The sequence below is a fragment of the Pseudophryne corroboree genome, chromosome 9 (assembly GCF_028390025.1).
Source record: "Pseudophryne corroboree isolate aPseCor3 chromosome 9, aPseCor3.hap2, whole genome shotgun sequence".
Classification (NCBI taxonomy): domain Eukaryota; kingdom Metazoa; phylum Chordata; class Amphibia; order Anura; family Myobatrachidae; genus Pseudophryne; species Pseudophryne corroboree.
The window spans coordinates 257,600,151-257,617,104 of record NC_086452.1 but is presented as its reverse complement, the minus strand read 5'-3'; the positions used below and the strand labels follow the sequence as shown (position 1 = coordinate 257,617,104).

General features: G+C 42.9%; 1 protein-coding gene across 3 annotated transcripts in view; it reads right to left on the bottom strand.

Annotated features, from left to right (window-relative positions):
* Positions 1–16,954, bottom strand: part of PLA2G4A (phospholipase A2 group IVA) — a 772,031-nt gene that overhangs the window by 348,345 nt on the left and 406,732 nt on the right. For all 3 annotated transcript variants that reach the window (XM_063940241.1, XM_063940242.1, XM_063940243.1), the window contains one exon: positions 12,788–13,010. In XM_063940241.1, the coding sequence (XP_063796311.1) occupies positions 12,788–13,010 (223 nt within the window). The remainder of the gene's footprint in view (positions 1–12,787; positions 13,011–16,954) is intronic.

The window sequence follows — 16,954 nt, the reverse complement described above, 5'->3', positions numbered from 1 at the left end:
AATTAACCCAGTCCACCCTACAAGGTGGAAAGTGTGCTTCCCACATCCTCACACTCACCTAACCCTGCTTCCATGAGACCAGAACATTTCTAACTTTATCAAAAATAGGATTTTAATTACCTACCGGTAAATCCTTTTCTCGTAGTCCGTAGAGGATGCTGGGGTCCACATTAGTACCATGGGCTATAGATGGGTCCACTAGGAGCCATGGGCACTTTTAATAGTGCGGGCTGGCTCCTCCCTCTATGCCCCTACTACCAGGCTCAGTCTAGAAACTGTGCCCGGGCAACTTCGAGAGAAGGAATTTACACAGATAGTGGTGAGATTCACACCAGCTCACACATACAAGGCAAATCAAGCTAACCAGCTTGAGAACTTAGCAACTGCAGAATAACATTACTTAACCAAGTAACAACAGTAGTAAACCAAGAACAAAGCAGTACTGAATTAACCACAGCAGGATAACGAAACGCTGGGAGGGTGCCCAGCATCCTCTATGGACTACGAGAAAAGGATTTACTGGTAGGTAATTAAAATCCTATTTTCTCTTATGTCCTAGAGGATGCTGGGGTCCACATTAGTACCATGGGGATGTACCAAAGCTCCCAGTACGGGAGGGAGAGTGCGGAGGCTCCTGCAGAGCTGATTGATCAAACTTTAGGTTCTCAGAGGCCAAAGTATTGAACTTGTAGAACTTAGCAAACGTGTTCGACCCTGGCTAAGTAGCTGCTCGGCAAAGCTGTAAAGCCGAGACACCCCGGGCAGCCACCCAGGAAGAACCCACTTTACGAGTAGGGTGGGCCTTAACAGATTTTGGACACGGTAAGCCTGCCGTAGAATAAGCATGCTGGATAGTGAACCTGCTCAAGCGAGAAATCGTCTGCTTAGAAGCAGGACACCCAATCTTGTTGGGATCATAAAGGACAAACAGAGAGTCTGACTTTCTGTAACGTGAAGTCCTCTTCACATTAATCTTCAAAGCCCTCACAACATCCAAGGACTTTGAGGGAATTGAGGAGTCAGTATCCACTGGCACCACAATAGGTTGGTTGATGTGAAAAGCCGACACAACCTTTGGAAGAAATTGCTGACACGTCCTGAGCTCAGCTCTATCTTCATGGAAAAACAAGTAGGGGCCTTTGCAGGACAAGGCCCCCAATTGAGACACACGCCTAGCTGAAGTTACGCCAACAGTGTGACCACTACCAAGTGAGAAACTTAACCTCAACCTCCTGTAGAGGCTCGAACCAATCTGATTGCCTCCTTTTGTGTCGTGGGAGGCACAAATGGAGGCTGGATGTGCAACACCCCTTTCAAGAAAGTCTGAACCTCAGGGAGGGAAGCCAATTGTTTCTGGAAGAAAATGGACAAGGCCGAAATCTGGAGCCCAAACGTACGCCCACATCCAGACCTGCTTGCAGGAAGAGGAGAAACCGCCCTAGTTGAAACTCCACCGTAGGAAACTCCTTGGATTCACACCAAGACACATACTTTTTCCAAATGCGATGATAGTGCTTAGACGTTACTCCTTTCCTAGCCCGTCAGGGCAGGAATAACTTTGTTCGGAATACCCTTCCGAGCTAAGATCTGGCGTTCAACCTCCATGCCATCAAACGTAGTAGATATGGTAAGTCTTAAGAAGCGAACGGCCCCTGTTGAAGAAGGTCCTCTCGAAGAGGCAGAGGCCTCGGGATCTTCCAGTAGTAAATCTAGAAGATCCGCATACCAAGCCCTTCTTGGCCAGTCTGGAGCAATGAGGATCGCCAGAACTCTTGTTCTTTTGATCAATTTGAGAATCCCTGGAATGAGCGGAAGTGGAGGGAACACATACACTGACTGGAACACCCACGGAGTTACCAGGGCGTCCACCGCCACTGCCTGTGGGTCCCTCGACCTGGAACAATACCTCCGAAGCTTCTTGTTGAGGCGTGAGGCCATCATGTCTATTTTAGGTACGCCCCAAAGACTTGTCACCTCTGTAAACACCTCTGGGTGGAGGCCCCACTCTCCTGGATGGAGATCATGTCTGCTGAGGAAGTCCACTTCCCAGCTGTCTACTCCCAGAATAAAGATTGCTGACAGCACCAGTGTGTGCTTTTCCGCCCAGAGGATGATTCTTGTTACCTCTGACATTGCAGCTCTGCTCTTCGTTTCGCCTTGTCGGTTTATGTAGGCCACTGCCGTTACATTGTCCGACTGAACTTGAATGGCCCGATCTCGTAGAAGATAAGCCGCCTGTAGAAGACCGTTGCATATGACTCTTAGTTCCAGAATGTTTATCGGAAGGCTGGATTCCAGACTTGTCAAGAAGAGGGAAAGAAAGAGAGAAAAAGGATCTGTTTCTGCTGCACAAAATTTTAAAAATAACTTTTATTGTATCTTTACAATAGTTAAATAGTATCTATTATTTCATCCGACATCTTTCAGATAAACTGATGAAAAATATTAAAAAACAAACATGAAGTGATGTAAAGTTTGACAAGACTGTGTGTAATAAAGAAGGAAAAATAAAGAGAATATAATAAATTGTTAAAAAAATGGCTGGGCGTCTTTTATTGTGTCTAATTAGTCTGTATCCTGTCTTACACAAATGACTGAATTATAATATCTTTTATTCAGACAGTATTACAGTTGCATCTTGAAAATGATACAAATGTTATTTTCTGGGCTTTCCAAAGTTTTAATTTATATAACGCAAATGTTGCTCTTTGGATTTCCCACAGTATTAGTAAGTATATTACAATGTTGCTCTTTTAGGTCATCCAAGAGATTCTGGCTCACTGCCCAGATTATTGGGTATGTTTTGTACTAAAGCCAGCTATTAGTTTTCATCCCAGAGATACCCGGGAAATAAAGTCTAATATATTCCCGTATTAGCAGTGATGTAATAATGATGGTATAGTGACTTTGCGGGTCTTATATTTTCTGGTGGGATAGGGTCTCCTAAAATAGGAGAAATATATATTGGTTATTTATCAAAATGGTAGAAATGAGATAGATTATATTTTTATATATATATATATATATATATATATATATGTTCATATATTTTCCTATATATTCTTATATATTTATCTCTCACATAGAGTGTCAGATGTACTCATTAATAGATGGTTAGGTCCCAGATTAAACTGGATTAATCAATCCCCCAAATATAGGGGGTAATTCCAAGTTGATCACAGCAGGAATTTTGTTAGCCGTTGGGCAAAACCATGTGCACTGCAGGGGGGGGGGGCAGATATAACATGTGCAGAAAGAGTTAGATTTGTGTGGGTTATTTTGTTTCTGTGCTGGGTAAATACTGGCTGCTTTATTTTTACACTGCAAATTAGATTGCAGATTGAGCACACCACACCCAAATCTAACTCTCTCTGCACATGTTATATCTGCCTCTCCTGCACTGCACATGGTTTTGCCCAACTGCTAACAAAATTCCTGCTGCAATCAACTTGGAATTACCCCCATAGTGTCAGGTATGCTCTCGTAACGGGATATAATTCCCTGCTGATTCTTAGAAAGCATCTATTCTATGAATGCTAGAATTATCTCTCACATATTGTGTCAGATGTATTTGCAACATACAGGGGTATATGCAATTCCAGGCGAATTGCGGCAATTTTTCGCCCGTTTTTTAATTCGACACAATTTGACCGTCTAATTTCGGCCGGCGGGTGCCGGAATTCGACATATTCAATAATAAACGGATTCGACAGTCCCGCTGTCGAAAAACGGACCAATTGGCGGATTTTGAATCGACTTTTCAGATGGTGCAAAAAACGGTAAAAAACCCGGAAAAAAATTGTGCGGGGTCCCCCCTCCTAAGCATAACCAGCCTCGGGCTCTTTGAGCCGGTCCTGGTTGCAAAAATACTGGGGGGAAAATGACAGGGGATCCCCCGTATTTTAACAACCAGCACCGGGCTCTGCGCCTGGTCCTGGTGAAAAAAATACGGGGGACAAAAAGAGTAGGGGTCCCCCGTATTTTTTGTACCAGCACCGGGCTCCACTAGCTGGACAGATAATGCCACAGCCGGGGGACACTTTTATACTGCTCCCTGCGGCCGTGGCATTAAATACCCAACTAGTCACCCCTGGCCGGGGTACCCTGGAGGAGTGGGGACCCCTTCAATCAAGGCCCCCCCCAGCCACCCAAGGGCCAGGGGTGAAGCCCGAGGCTGTCCCCCCCATCCAAGGGCTGCGGATGGGGGGCTGATAGCCATGTGTAAAATTGAACGAATATTGTTTTTTGCAGAAGAACTACAAGTCCCAGCAAGCCTCCCCTGCAAGCTGGTACTTGGAGAACCACAAGTACCAGCATGCGGGGAAAACGGGCCCGCTGGTACCTGTAGTTCTTCTGCAAAAAAATACCCAAATAAAAACAGGACACGCACACCGTGAAAATACAACTTTATTTCACACATGCCGACACATACATACTTACCTATGTTGACACGCCGACTGCCACGTCTTCAAGGTCGAAGAATCCGGGGTACCTGAAAATAAAATTATATACTCACCTAAATCCAGTGTCCTGTGATATTTGTAATCCACATACTTGGCAAATCAAAAAAAACGCATACCCCATCCACACGGACTGAAAGGGGTCCCATGTTTACACATGGGACCCCTTTCCCCGAATGCAGAGACCCCCGTGACTGCTGTCACAGAAGGTCCCTTCAGGCAATCAGGGAGCGCCACGTCGTGGCACTCTCCTGATTGGCTGTATACGCGTCTGAGCTGTCAGACGCGCATCGCACAGCCCCCTCCATTATCTTTAATGGTGGGAACTTTGCGGTCAGCGGTGAGGTAACCCCACCGCTGACCGCAAAGTTCCCACCATTGAAACTAATGGAGTTGCTGTGCGATGCGCTGTCTGCCAGCTCAGACGCGCATAGGGAATCAGGAGAATGCCAGGACGTGGTGCTCCCTGATTGCCTGAAGGGACCCTCTGTGACAGGATACCAGGGTACCCCAGCCAGGGGTGACTAGTTGGGTATTTAATGCCACGGCCGCAGGGAGCGGTATAAAAGTGTCCCTCGGCTGTGGCATTATCTGTCCAGCTAGTGGAGCCCGGTGCTGGTACAAAAAATATGGGGGACCCCTACTCTTTTTGTCCCCCGTATTTTTTGCACCAGGACCAGGCGCAGAACCCAGTGCTGGTTGTTAAAATACGGGGGATCCCCTGTCATTTTTTTCCCATATTTTGGCAACCAGGACCGGCTCAAAGAGCCCGAGGCTGGTTATGCTTAGGAGGGGGGACCCCACGCAAATTTTTTTCGGGTTTTTAACCCATTCCATAAAAAATATATATATATATATATTTAAAAAAATAATAATAATACTTGTGCCTCCTAAATAGACAAACCAAGTACCTAATCCCTTCTAATATAAATAGATATGCTATTAGCAATAAAAAAACACAAAAAAACATGTTTTTAAAAAATGTTATTACATTCCGCCAGCAAAGTGAGGCGGATTGAAAATGACAAATTTACTGTCAAAAAGCACTGTTGTCGAATTTACATTCTTCAATTGAATATACTTTTGTCGAAAAGCCGCATTGTACCATTGCAGAAATGTTGAATTTGTCAAATGTCGAATTTCAAAAAGTCGAATTTAAAAAGTACTTTTTTTGACGAAAAGTACTGTATTGCATTGTCGAAATTTTTCTTGGGGCGAAAAAGTCCAGTTTTTCGACATTTTCAGGAATTCGACCGCAATTGCATATACCCCATAGTATTCAATGTACCTTTAATTCTGGAATATATTTTCTTGCAACACTATAGGGAGCGTTTATCCTGTATATGTTATTTCCATCTCTCACATAAAGTGTCAGATGTGGATATACTATATAGTACACCAATAACCTGTTGGAGATTATCCAGTCTACGAATGATTTACCTCTCACTTATAGTGTCAGGTACGCTTCATTCACATATCATACAGCAATCTCATATTGGTATAATCATGGATGACCCCTGATATATTATTCCCCCAGAAAATAATATCCTGATGATGTTCTAAATTTAGTTTGTTCTATCTTATTTATACTCAGATTTGTAATTATGCAGCAATCAGCTAGTCAGGAATAATGTGATTATTGATAGTAATCACCTTTCATAATAAGTATGATTTTTTTAAACATTAATTATATAGGTGGGCTAATCCTATGAGCCTTCAATGGTACTCATGTAATGTGTGTTTCAGTATTCAATTTAATGTCTGTCTATAAATGGTTTTCTTCAAGAATCAAGGAAAATTCCTTATTGTGGACAGTCCAATACGTTGGAATCATAGGTATTGTCCACTTGATTACACATTAATTATATACTACAGATAGATGCATTTGAAGATAGACCACTAATATGATGGTACATATAAACTAATATCATCTGAGATCCCATGTATTAGCTTATATCTTAGTCTATGGGAAATTCAGATATATGTCCATAACGGGATACATTCATATGAGTAAAATGAGTATCCAGGAATATTATGCCCCAATAAAGGTGGGTAGTACACACATACAGTTGCTGTTTACTTATTTATTAGAATATATATATGGCCGTTTATATAGGCAGCTCTAGACGGCTCGGAATACAGTGTGCACATATATAATTACTTTTGTATATACATGCTATATATTTTATGACTAATACATGTCAGTATGAATGGATGGTGAGCATCAAGTGCACACAGGTGCTATCAACCTGCTAAGTTAGTGTGTGCCCCCTCTAATTGTGACTCTCATTTACAGAGAAAGATGTTCAGTGCATTTATATGCTTTAGTCCCAATATGGATAGACAGTGTATACATGTATCATACGATTGTTTATTCATTTATTGGTATGTATATAGTCATTCATGTGAGCAGCTCAAGAGGGTTCAGCATCCGTCATATACACACATAATTGCTTTTAGCACATATATGCTATATATTTGTAGTTATCATACTATATATCAATACAAATAAACAGTAGATGTCAGGTGCGTGCGGGTACCGTCAGCTTGCTGAATTGGTGTGCACCCCGCTAGTTATTACTCTCATTCGCTGCGGTGGGTATGGTTATTGCACGCTGGTCTAACTGAGCAGTTCATATACAGTGTATGCTGGTGCCATTTACTAGTATTTCTAGCATGTGTATCGATACACATATAGAGCTTTTCTAAATCATAAGGATGAGCATAAATTGTTAAATATTTGTCAAGACATTTGAATAGACACGTAGGACGCCCGGATTCCAGACTTGACCACCTTCCTTGAAAGCTTTCTCCCAGGGTGACTGCTCCCCAACACCTGAGACTGGCATTCGTGGTTAGAAGGATCCAATTCTGAATCCCGAACCTGCTGCCCTCCAGTAGGTGAGAAGTTTGCAGCCACAATAAATGAAATCTTCCGTACTGTAGAGTCTCGTAGGAGGCAACCATCTTCACCAGAAGGCAAATGCACTGATGAACCGATACTTGGGCTGGCTTCAGGACATCCCATACCATTGATTGGATCACCAATGCTTTCTCCACCGGCAGAAACCCCCTCTGCACTTCCGTGTCGAAAATCATTCCCAGGAAGGACAGTCTTCTCGTCGGCTCCAAATATGACTTTGGAAGATTCAGGATCCAACCATGATCCTGTAGCAGTCGAGTTGTGAGAGCAATGGACTGCAACAACTTCTCCCTGGACGATGCTTTTATTAGCAGATCGTCCAGATATGGGATTATGTTCACACCCTGTTTTCGGAGTAGAAGCATCATCTCCGCCATTACCTTGGTGAACACCCTCGGAGCCGTGGATAGGCCGAATGGCAGCGCCTGGAACTGATAGTGACAGTCCAACAGTGCAAACCTGAGGTAAGCCTGGAGTGGCAGCCATATAGGAATGTGAAGGTAAGCATCCTTGATGTCCAAGGACACCAGGAATTCCTCCTCCTCCAGACCTTAGATCACCACTCTCAGAGATTTCATCTTGAACTTGAATTCCTTCAAATATGGATTTAACGATTTGAGGTTCAGTATTGGTCTGACCGAACTGTCCAGCTTCGGTACCACAAAAAGGCTTGAATAGTAACCTTTGTTTTCCAGGTGAGATGGAACTGGAACAATGATATTTGCCCTTTCCAATTTTTGAATGGCTTCTTGTAAGATAGCCCTTTCTGTCAGCAAAACTGGTAATCCTGACTTGAAAAATCTGTGAGGTGGGAGCTCTTGAAACTCCAGTCTGTACCCCTGAGATACAATATCTAGGACCCATGGGTCGAGGCCTGAGGACGCCCAGACCTGACTGAAATTTCATAGACGTGCTCCCACCTGCCCGACCTCCAGGGTGGGAGGTCCACCCTTCATGCTGAGGATTTTGGGGAAACAGAGCTTGGCTTCTGTTCCTGGGAACCTGTCGGTGGAGGTTTTCTGGATTTTCCCCAACCACCTCTGAAGAAGGTGGTCGGGGATTTGAACTTCTTAACCTTTGTGGTCCGAAAGGACTGCATTGTAGCTGTAGATGCAGAAAAGGATTTATTTGGTGTCAGAGTGGCTGAGGGAAGCCTCCCCAAATAGAGCCTGACCTGTGTAGGGTAGGTTCTCCACACTCTTCTTGGATTCTGCACCCGCAGACCATTGGCGCTGCCAGATTCCCCTACATGCCGACACAGCCATGGAAGACGTCCGTGCAGTCAGATTACCAAGGTCCTTCATGGCCTCCACCATGAAACCCGCAGAATCCTGTATGTGACGTAAAAACAATTCAATGTCACTTCTATCCATAGTATCTAAATACTCTAGTAACGTGCCTAACAACTTTACTATGGCTTTAGAGATCCATGCACAAGCAATAGTGGGCCTAAGCGCCACGCCTGAAGCAGTGTATATGGATTTGAGCGTAGTCTCAATTTTGCGGTCTGCTGGTTCTTTCAAAGCGGTAGACCCAGGGACAGGTAAAACCACTTTTTAGACAATCTAAAAACAGAAGTGTCTACTATAGGAGGGTTTTCCAACTTTTTCCTATCCTCTTCAGGGAAAGGAAAAGCAACCAGAATTCTCTTTGGGATCTGGAATTTTTTCTCTGGGTTTTCCCAGGATTTTTCAAATATAGCATTTAATTCCCTAGAAGGCATAAGGAAGTGATAAACCAGTGATATGTGCAAGATGATAAAGGCACCAGCCAATCAGCTCCAATATGTAAATTAACAGTTAGGATCTGATTGGATGGTGGGTTTATCACCTTGCACATATCACTGGTTTATCACTTCCTTATGCCTTCTCCAGGTTAATACATCTGCCCCTTTGTCAGTAATGTGTAGAACATCCCTAATGGTGTGAATCATTAGTTGTACCCCTTAAGCAAGGGATGCCTCCCCCCACAGCATGTTCCCCTCACCGTCACCCGTATTAGAGTTGGTATCCGTGACGACTTGCATTACATGGGAAAGAGCACGCTTTTAGGGACATAAACCAGGGGACTTAGATGAGGTAGAGGGAGCTGAATACGACAAAACATCCACAGATTGTTTTAAAACCTGTGTTCCAGTCTCATAATGAGCTATCCCAGATGAAATCTGGGATATCATACCCTTAACAGAAGCCACCCACTTGGGTTCGGGTTCAGAGGGCTGAGACAGTGTATTGCATTCCTGAGTACATGGAATAGACTCTTCTGGAGAAGATACATACTCAGTGCAGCACAAGGTACAGAGTCCCTGGACATGGTAATGTGGGTTTATATAGCATACACACACACACACACACACACACACACAGGAAATTATCAGACACAGTTTCCCCCAGTATCTTCAGAGAGACACAGAGTTATGGAGCCAGCCCACACAGCGCCCCAGTAGACAGATATATAATAAATGCCTGGCGCTGACTGTGTAACTTTAATAAACTACACAGTAATGTGAATAACACTCTTTTCCCCTTCTATAATCCCCTGGTACCGCACAGGATAGCTGGAGTTATGTGGAGGGTCAGCGCTCCCTGTCAGCGTCTCTGTAGTGTGAGGGAGAAAATGGCGCTGGTGAGTGCTGGATCCGCTCTGAGAAGCTCCACCCCCTAAAATGGCGCGTCTTCCCGCACTTGCAGAGATTATACTGGCCTGAGGTAAATGTTGCTAGCAGAAGCCCAGAGTCCCTGATAGCTGCTGTGACCAGTTTTAAGGGTGCCTGCGCTAGCCCAGGGCGCCCATCACATCACCGCACTTTGTACCTCTGAGCCTTCCGGAGCTCCCACCCTTATGCTGCCATTCTCACCGGATCCTCGCTTGTTGGGTCATCGGCGTTCAACTCACAGCCGGCGTCTTCTGGCTCTGTTACGGTGTGGTGGCAGTGCTGCGGGAGCGAGCGGTTGCCTCGGGGGTTTGCGATCGACACCCTCAGGAGCTCAGTGTCCTGTCAGCGGAGCTAGCGGCCATTAACCTCTGAGGGTTGGACACTGTTGCCAGCAGCCTCCCTATGCCTAAATCTAAGAAAAAACAAGAAAACTAGAAAAACTCCTATGGTGCTCCCCTAGCTGTGACCGGCTCCTCCGGGCACATTTTCTAAACTGAGTCTGGTAGGAGGGGCATATTGGGAGGAGCCAGCCCACACTATTAAACTCTTAAAGTGACCATGGCTCCTAGTGGACCCGTCTATACCCCAAGGTACTAATGTGGACCCCAGCATCCTCTGGGACGTAAGAGAAATAATGTTATCCCAATTTTTCAAACGTGTTCTTACCAAGTGCTTTTTTTCCCTTTCTTATAGCATACTTCTGCCCCCTCGTGTGCTATTCCTGTAATGTGTACATCCACTGATTACACACCATGCCAGCAGCAACATATACGCAGTGCACCCCAGATGGTTGCCTCAGATGTTCCTCCATGGGCAGGATGTACTTCACGTGGATCTTTCCGTGCAGGGTATATCATACTACTACACAAGTGTCAGTTTTTCCATATATGCATTGGGCCGTTGTATGGCTCATCTCCCACAGTGTAACCTTTATAGTGCACCCAACATGGCTGCCTCATCTGGAACTGACGGTTTTATAGGTACCCTACTCTGAGATGCAACCCTATTTTGTGTCATCTCCTCTAGGGGTAGACTATTCCAACCAGGGTAATCCTACGCAGTGCGCCCGAGATGGCTGCCTCACCTGGTACCTTGCGAGGGTGAAACACACAACCCGTGAAAGCTATTACCCAAAATGCCTACACCAATCCTGCATTATGCATACTGCATGTTGTAGGTCTTCTTTTTTTATGTATGACTGGCTTGTCTATATCTGTATTACATAAAATCTTCTGTATTATGTGCATTGTTTTTGATGTCTGTAAAGGGCTTTGAGTCCTGTTGGAGAAAGGTCCTATTTAAATAAAATTATTATTATTATTTCCCATGGTAAGACCTTATTCCCCAGGAGACTTTTCACCCACCTGCTCTTCTTTTGAAACATGTACACAAATTCAAAACAGACCATGTGGCTCAATTATTTCTTGGCCATCCAGGGCAGGGCCCCCAATAATTGATGAGTTGTGCAAAGGACAGAAACCCGGCATTGTGTCCCCAGAATCCGGAGTGTGGCATTTACATTGTTTTTCAATTTATTTGGAGGAAATTTGCCTTACTGTGAATCAACATAGCAGGTACTGCAATACCCCTATGAATACTAGACATTTATTGGACATGTTCCACTTATTTCCATATCATATACTACATTCTTGTCTGCTATTGGGAAGTAATTTATTATTTGTTACCTATAGCATATTTGCTCTTTCTTGTTGAACATATTACCCACATCACACACACTAGCAAACAGTTGGATTCATAAAGTTTGCGCTGGTACAAAAAATGAATATCATATATTCTTTTATAAAAATATTCAAATTAAAAGATTAAACACAAAAACCAAGACAAGTTTACCTCACTCATTACATGCTACCTACCTGCAATTTTGACAAGGCATAAACAAACTATTAACGGTATCAAATTATGCCTGTTAATTTAAGTCTTTTGAACGTTATACTTACTGTATTATAATGTAATGCCTTTAAATGTATTTATTTTTATGTAACTCTTTACTAACACTGTAAAACCAATCAGGAGTAGCTAGGATCAGGGCTGGGCTGGGACTTAGAATAGTCCCTGGCATTTAAAGCACATAGGCCCATTTAGGTGATGGTGTGAGACTCCTGGCTCCCAGCTTCCCCATGACACCTGTCCCATTGAGCTGAGCACCGGAAAAAGAATCTGTTTGGCCAGACCTCCAAATAGCTCAGCTTTCGATTGCCAACCTGGGGCGGACCTAGACTTTTATATATGGAAGAATGTTTTAACAATTAATATAGATTCATCCCCTTTCTAATTTGGACTCCTCCAGGGGGAGCGCCGGCACACCTGGCATTTGCCAGAATGGCCAGATCGCCAGTCTGTCCCTGGCTAGGATAGTAAGTCCAACCAGTTGTTAAACAAGTCTACTATGACATTTAAACATATATATTAATCATGAAACTATTTAAAATGTATAGTATAAGAAATAAAAAAAAAATTGGCACAGTGAAAAACATCCACATTAATTAACCCTGTTGATTTAAACTATAAATGATCCTCAGTGTTGTCCATGCTGATATTTTTAATATCTGTTAAGAAAGCTGTGAGGCTATACTGTAGATATACCTTCCAGCTAATATGTTAGATTTATTTGTCGAGGTTGTGCCATAGCAGAATGAACAGGCCAAACCACGTTTTTTAAGAGACTTCCTGAAAGTGAATTGTCTTTACTACAATGCATACACAATAGAAAGTGAAAACAAATCTTACGTCTTTAATGAGAGTCTCCCCAATGAGCATAGAGAAAACATCAGTGAAAGTAACAGGCTGTCCAGAGCTTTTCTTCTTCCACAAAGCTTCAACGTAGCGTTTCACTTTCTGTGGTGTTAGCAAAAGGAGAGGGCTGTGACTGACATTATTCATAACTTCTTGGTTTATTTCCTTTGGTCCTTTGCTTGGGAACTCAGGATGAGAGTAAATTGTAGACATATACCTGCAGATGGACAAAGAATATATAATATATATATATATATATTTATATATGAATGTATAGCAGTGTGTTTCAACCACTGTGCCGTGGCACACGTGTGCCCTGAGCAGTCTCCCGGTGTGCCGCCATAGAAGCAGAGCCAGGCCCGTCAAGTGTTTTGCCGCTACTGAGGCCCTGGAACGATCAATACTGGTGGGTTTAGTGGCTGCAGTGCCAGCTCTAATTTTTGGCCAGGCAAGTGTTTTGACTATTCTGGCTTTCTCAGATGTGGCTCAGGCTTACCTATGGAGAAGCTGCGACATGACATCCTAGGACACACAACTGCAACATGTATCCCCATTATATTTGAGTGTGCCTTGGCAATATTTAAATCTTGTTCAGTGTGCCGCGAGTTGTAAAAGGTTTAAACTCTCTGATGTACAGTACACACACATTCTGTACAACTTACATAGAAACTATATAATTAGCAAAGCTCTGCTGCCAATAAAAGGTCTATAGCAGGGAGCTATCAATGAACCCCTCTACATCACTGAAGTTCATTGTGGCTAGACCCCCAGCTACTACTAGCAAATTAGGGTTTCTTATGCTCTGACCATTTACAATAAAGCCACTCTGTATTGTTTAGTCAATGACATCCCCACTAGCCTGTCTTTCTTACAGGAGTTTCTGAAAGATGTTTGAAACAACCTACCTACAGAGTTCCTTCAAAAATGGTATGCAAGTGTACCTAGAAGAATTGATGCTGTTTTGAAGGCAAAGGATGGTCACACCAAATACTGATTTGATTTACATTTTTCTTCTGTTCATTCACTTTGCATTTGGTTATTGATAAAAATAAATCACTAACACTTCTATTTTTTAAATCATTTCAACTTTGCAGCATTTTTTCACCACACCTGCCTAAAACTTTTGCACAGTACAGTATAACTCAGGTTTCTCTTTTTCCAAGTACATAACAGCTACATTATGTGGTTAAGGTGCAATCAGGAAGATTGCTAAACTCTTCAGGGAGTCAGGGAGACAGCAGGGAGTTTCAAGAAGTGGGATGGATGCCGCACTAGACATTTGCCTCACTTCTGAGGAAGCCGCTGATATCTACAGTAGGCAGGGAAACGCGTCAAAGTTTAAATCTTTGGATAAACACTAAAGCAGGACACCTGATTGCCAGCTCGGTGCGAGTAACCCCCAGAGTTGACTGTATAAAAAGGATCAAGCACCAGCAGTCAGGAGGACCATCCGCCCTATTCTGAAACTGGCAGAGTGGTGAGACTATGCTTTAAAGATCTATAAATTATGGTCTGGCCAGTCGTAAAGCTTTTTCAGTTATATGTGAGCTAAATACAACTCACAGGTCTAATATATACTATTAAGAAATTACAGACGGCACACGGCTCTGGTTTTAATATTTATTATTTTTCACCAGGACAAGACAATCTTTTTTCTTTTGTTTTGTCTATTTTTTCTACATCACGTCAAACTATCTTTTATTGTTTTTTATATTTTGCTAATTGTGGCATCAATTAGAGGTCAAAATACTTCATATGGGATACTAATAAAGTTGATTTATTCCATATGGGTATTGGTAATGTACTATAAATTAAGTGTCAACTCATATATATAAAAACAATTTAATGACACAGATGCAACGTGAACAATAACATTTCATATTCACGGGAGTGAGTGCACTCATAGAAACTGATCTCTGTTCCTTTTTTCTTTTTTTGCAGACGTAAAGCTTTGTTTGGATATTTACAAAGTCCTTCCGTATCTGCGAGGAAGATAATACAAGCAGCCGCTGCAAAGTGTGAGCTGCAGCGGAGGAGACTTGTTATACTGTATGTTTGTCTGCCATCTAAAGTCGATGAGTTGGTTAACAAGCTGTGCTTTTATCATGTGCTGCTGGAACTAATTTTATTCTTATGGTGGATATAAAGTTTGATTAGTGGACACATCTAGGAAAAATTTATCTTAAAAACAACAGTTTAAAACAAGGGAGCTCTAATTGATTGAATCAGCTGAATAGCTGCGGGAGGCAAGTCTATGGAGATGTGCTTGAACTCATTGTATGTTTTTCAGTATTACAAACTTTGACACACATTGTTTATTAACAAATTCCATCATGATGTATTATATGTTTTAACATAGTGGCAGCCTGTTTAAGGAAGAGAACATTTTCTTTATGAGTGTTTTTCAAGGTGGAATGTGCGTTAGTGTTGATCTGTTTTTTAACTGGGAAAAAAAAAAAATATATATATATATATATATAAAGTCTTTGTATGGACCGGCACTCACCCCTCTGTCAGTAATACCCCGGTGCCTTCTGGAGAAAATGATGCAGACGTCTAATTCAAACAGCAGCGGCACTCGTGGGATTTAAAGTAAAAAATCAACGTGTATTTCACATCAAGATAGCCGACGTTTCGGGGCACACACGCCCCTTTGTCAAGGTGAGTAACATACAAACAACACACAAGTGCATACCTTTATACTGTGAAGAAGCCCGCCAGTGCAACCTGTTCGGATCAGCGCCACGGACCTCCGTCACGCTGCTGGTCCTTCTTCTATGACGTCACCCGCCAAGCGCCGCCTGGTCGTCTTGGCAACCGCGACGCTGGCCGGCCCCGTCATTCAGATGGTGTAGATTCCACTCTCCCCGAGTACTGAAATCACCCCGTGAATCTCCTATAACAACAGAGACCCTCCACCTTAACTACACAAGACAGATGCTGGCTAACATTACGATGTTAGCATTGGTGACTTTTTTGTGGATTAAGTTGGAGATAGGACCTGGCTGCTGGTTACCCCTCCGGGCACCTCTAGATACATAGTGTAAGGGTGGTGGAACTTCCAACATGGACATAACACGTTAGTGTACCTCCTAGAGATCCCCTCACTTATGTATCGGTCTCAATGGATCCCCTGAATTCCAATCTATCAGAAAAAATGTGTGAGGCAAAATAACGTGAATGGAGCAAGTGTAAACTCCACACTTATGTCCAACATGAAAAGAAATGTGTAATGTTACTGTTAAGTGAACTGTCCTGGCTTCCTGACCAAGCTACAAAGCACTGGTCGGGTGCCAGATGGTGGTGATCAATATTAGCGCCCTTTAGTGGACACTCGATGTGTCTGTCCCATCACCTCGGATGATATACTTCATCCTGAAAATCTATCTAAAAGCTTATATTAAAAAAAAAACCACAGTGCTGAATAATATACATGTTAGCATGGAAAAAAAGGGGGGGGGGGGTTTAGAATGATCTGAAGGCCAAACTAATCTTCGATATACAGAAGGACCTAACAACCTTGATAAAACTAAGCCGGGGGTCACGTAACTATGAAAAGTGTCTTATCCACACTATGGGACCTCTGACCTGGCTGGTACTCCGTACTACCCACCATCTAATGTACTATCCAAGTCCCAGGTCCAACCTTCTCCACACTCTTAGAGAATCACCATGATCCCACTCGGGATGGATATACTATAAAAGCATCTATGCGAGTCTATTGAAGGAATTGTTCATTTACAATTATGTTATCTTATTAAAGTCTACAAAAAGACATTCCATGAAAACTTCTCATTTAATCCTCGGGGGTTAATGGTGTCCAATTCATATATCCACCTGGATTCCACCTGCAGCAATTTACGGTCTCTGTCTCCTCCTCTGATAGTTTTAGGTACATGATCAATGATTTGTTGTTTCAGATCATTCAATGTGTGTCCAGCCTGTACGAAATGTCTGGCTACCGGTTGATCTGATTGCTTTCCTAATAAGGCCTGCTTGATGGAAGACCTATGTAGGGCCATTCTTTCCCTCAGAGTGCGGATGGATTTCCCCACATAATGGAGTCCACATGGGCACGAAATCAGATATATTATATGTGTCGAAGTGCATGTCAATATATGACGTATTCGATAGATTTTGTCCTTATGTGGGTTTTTAAAG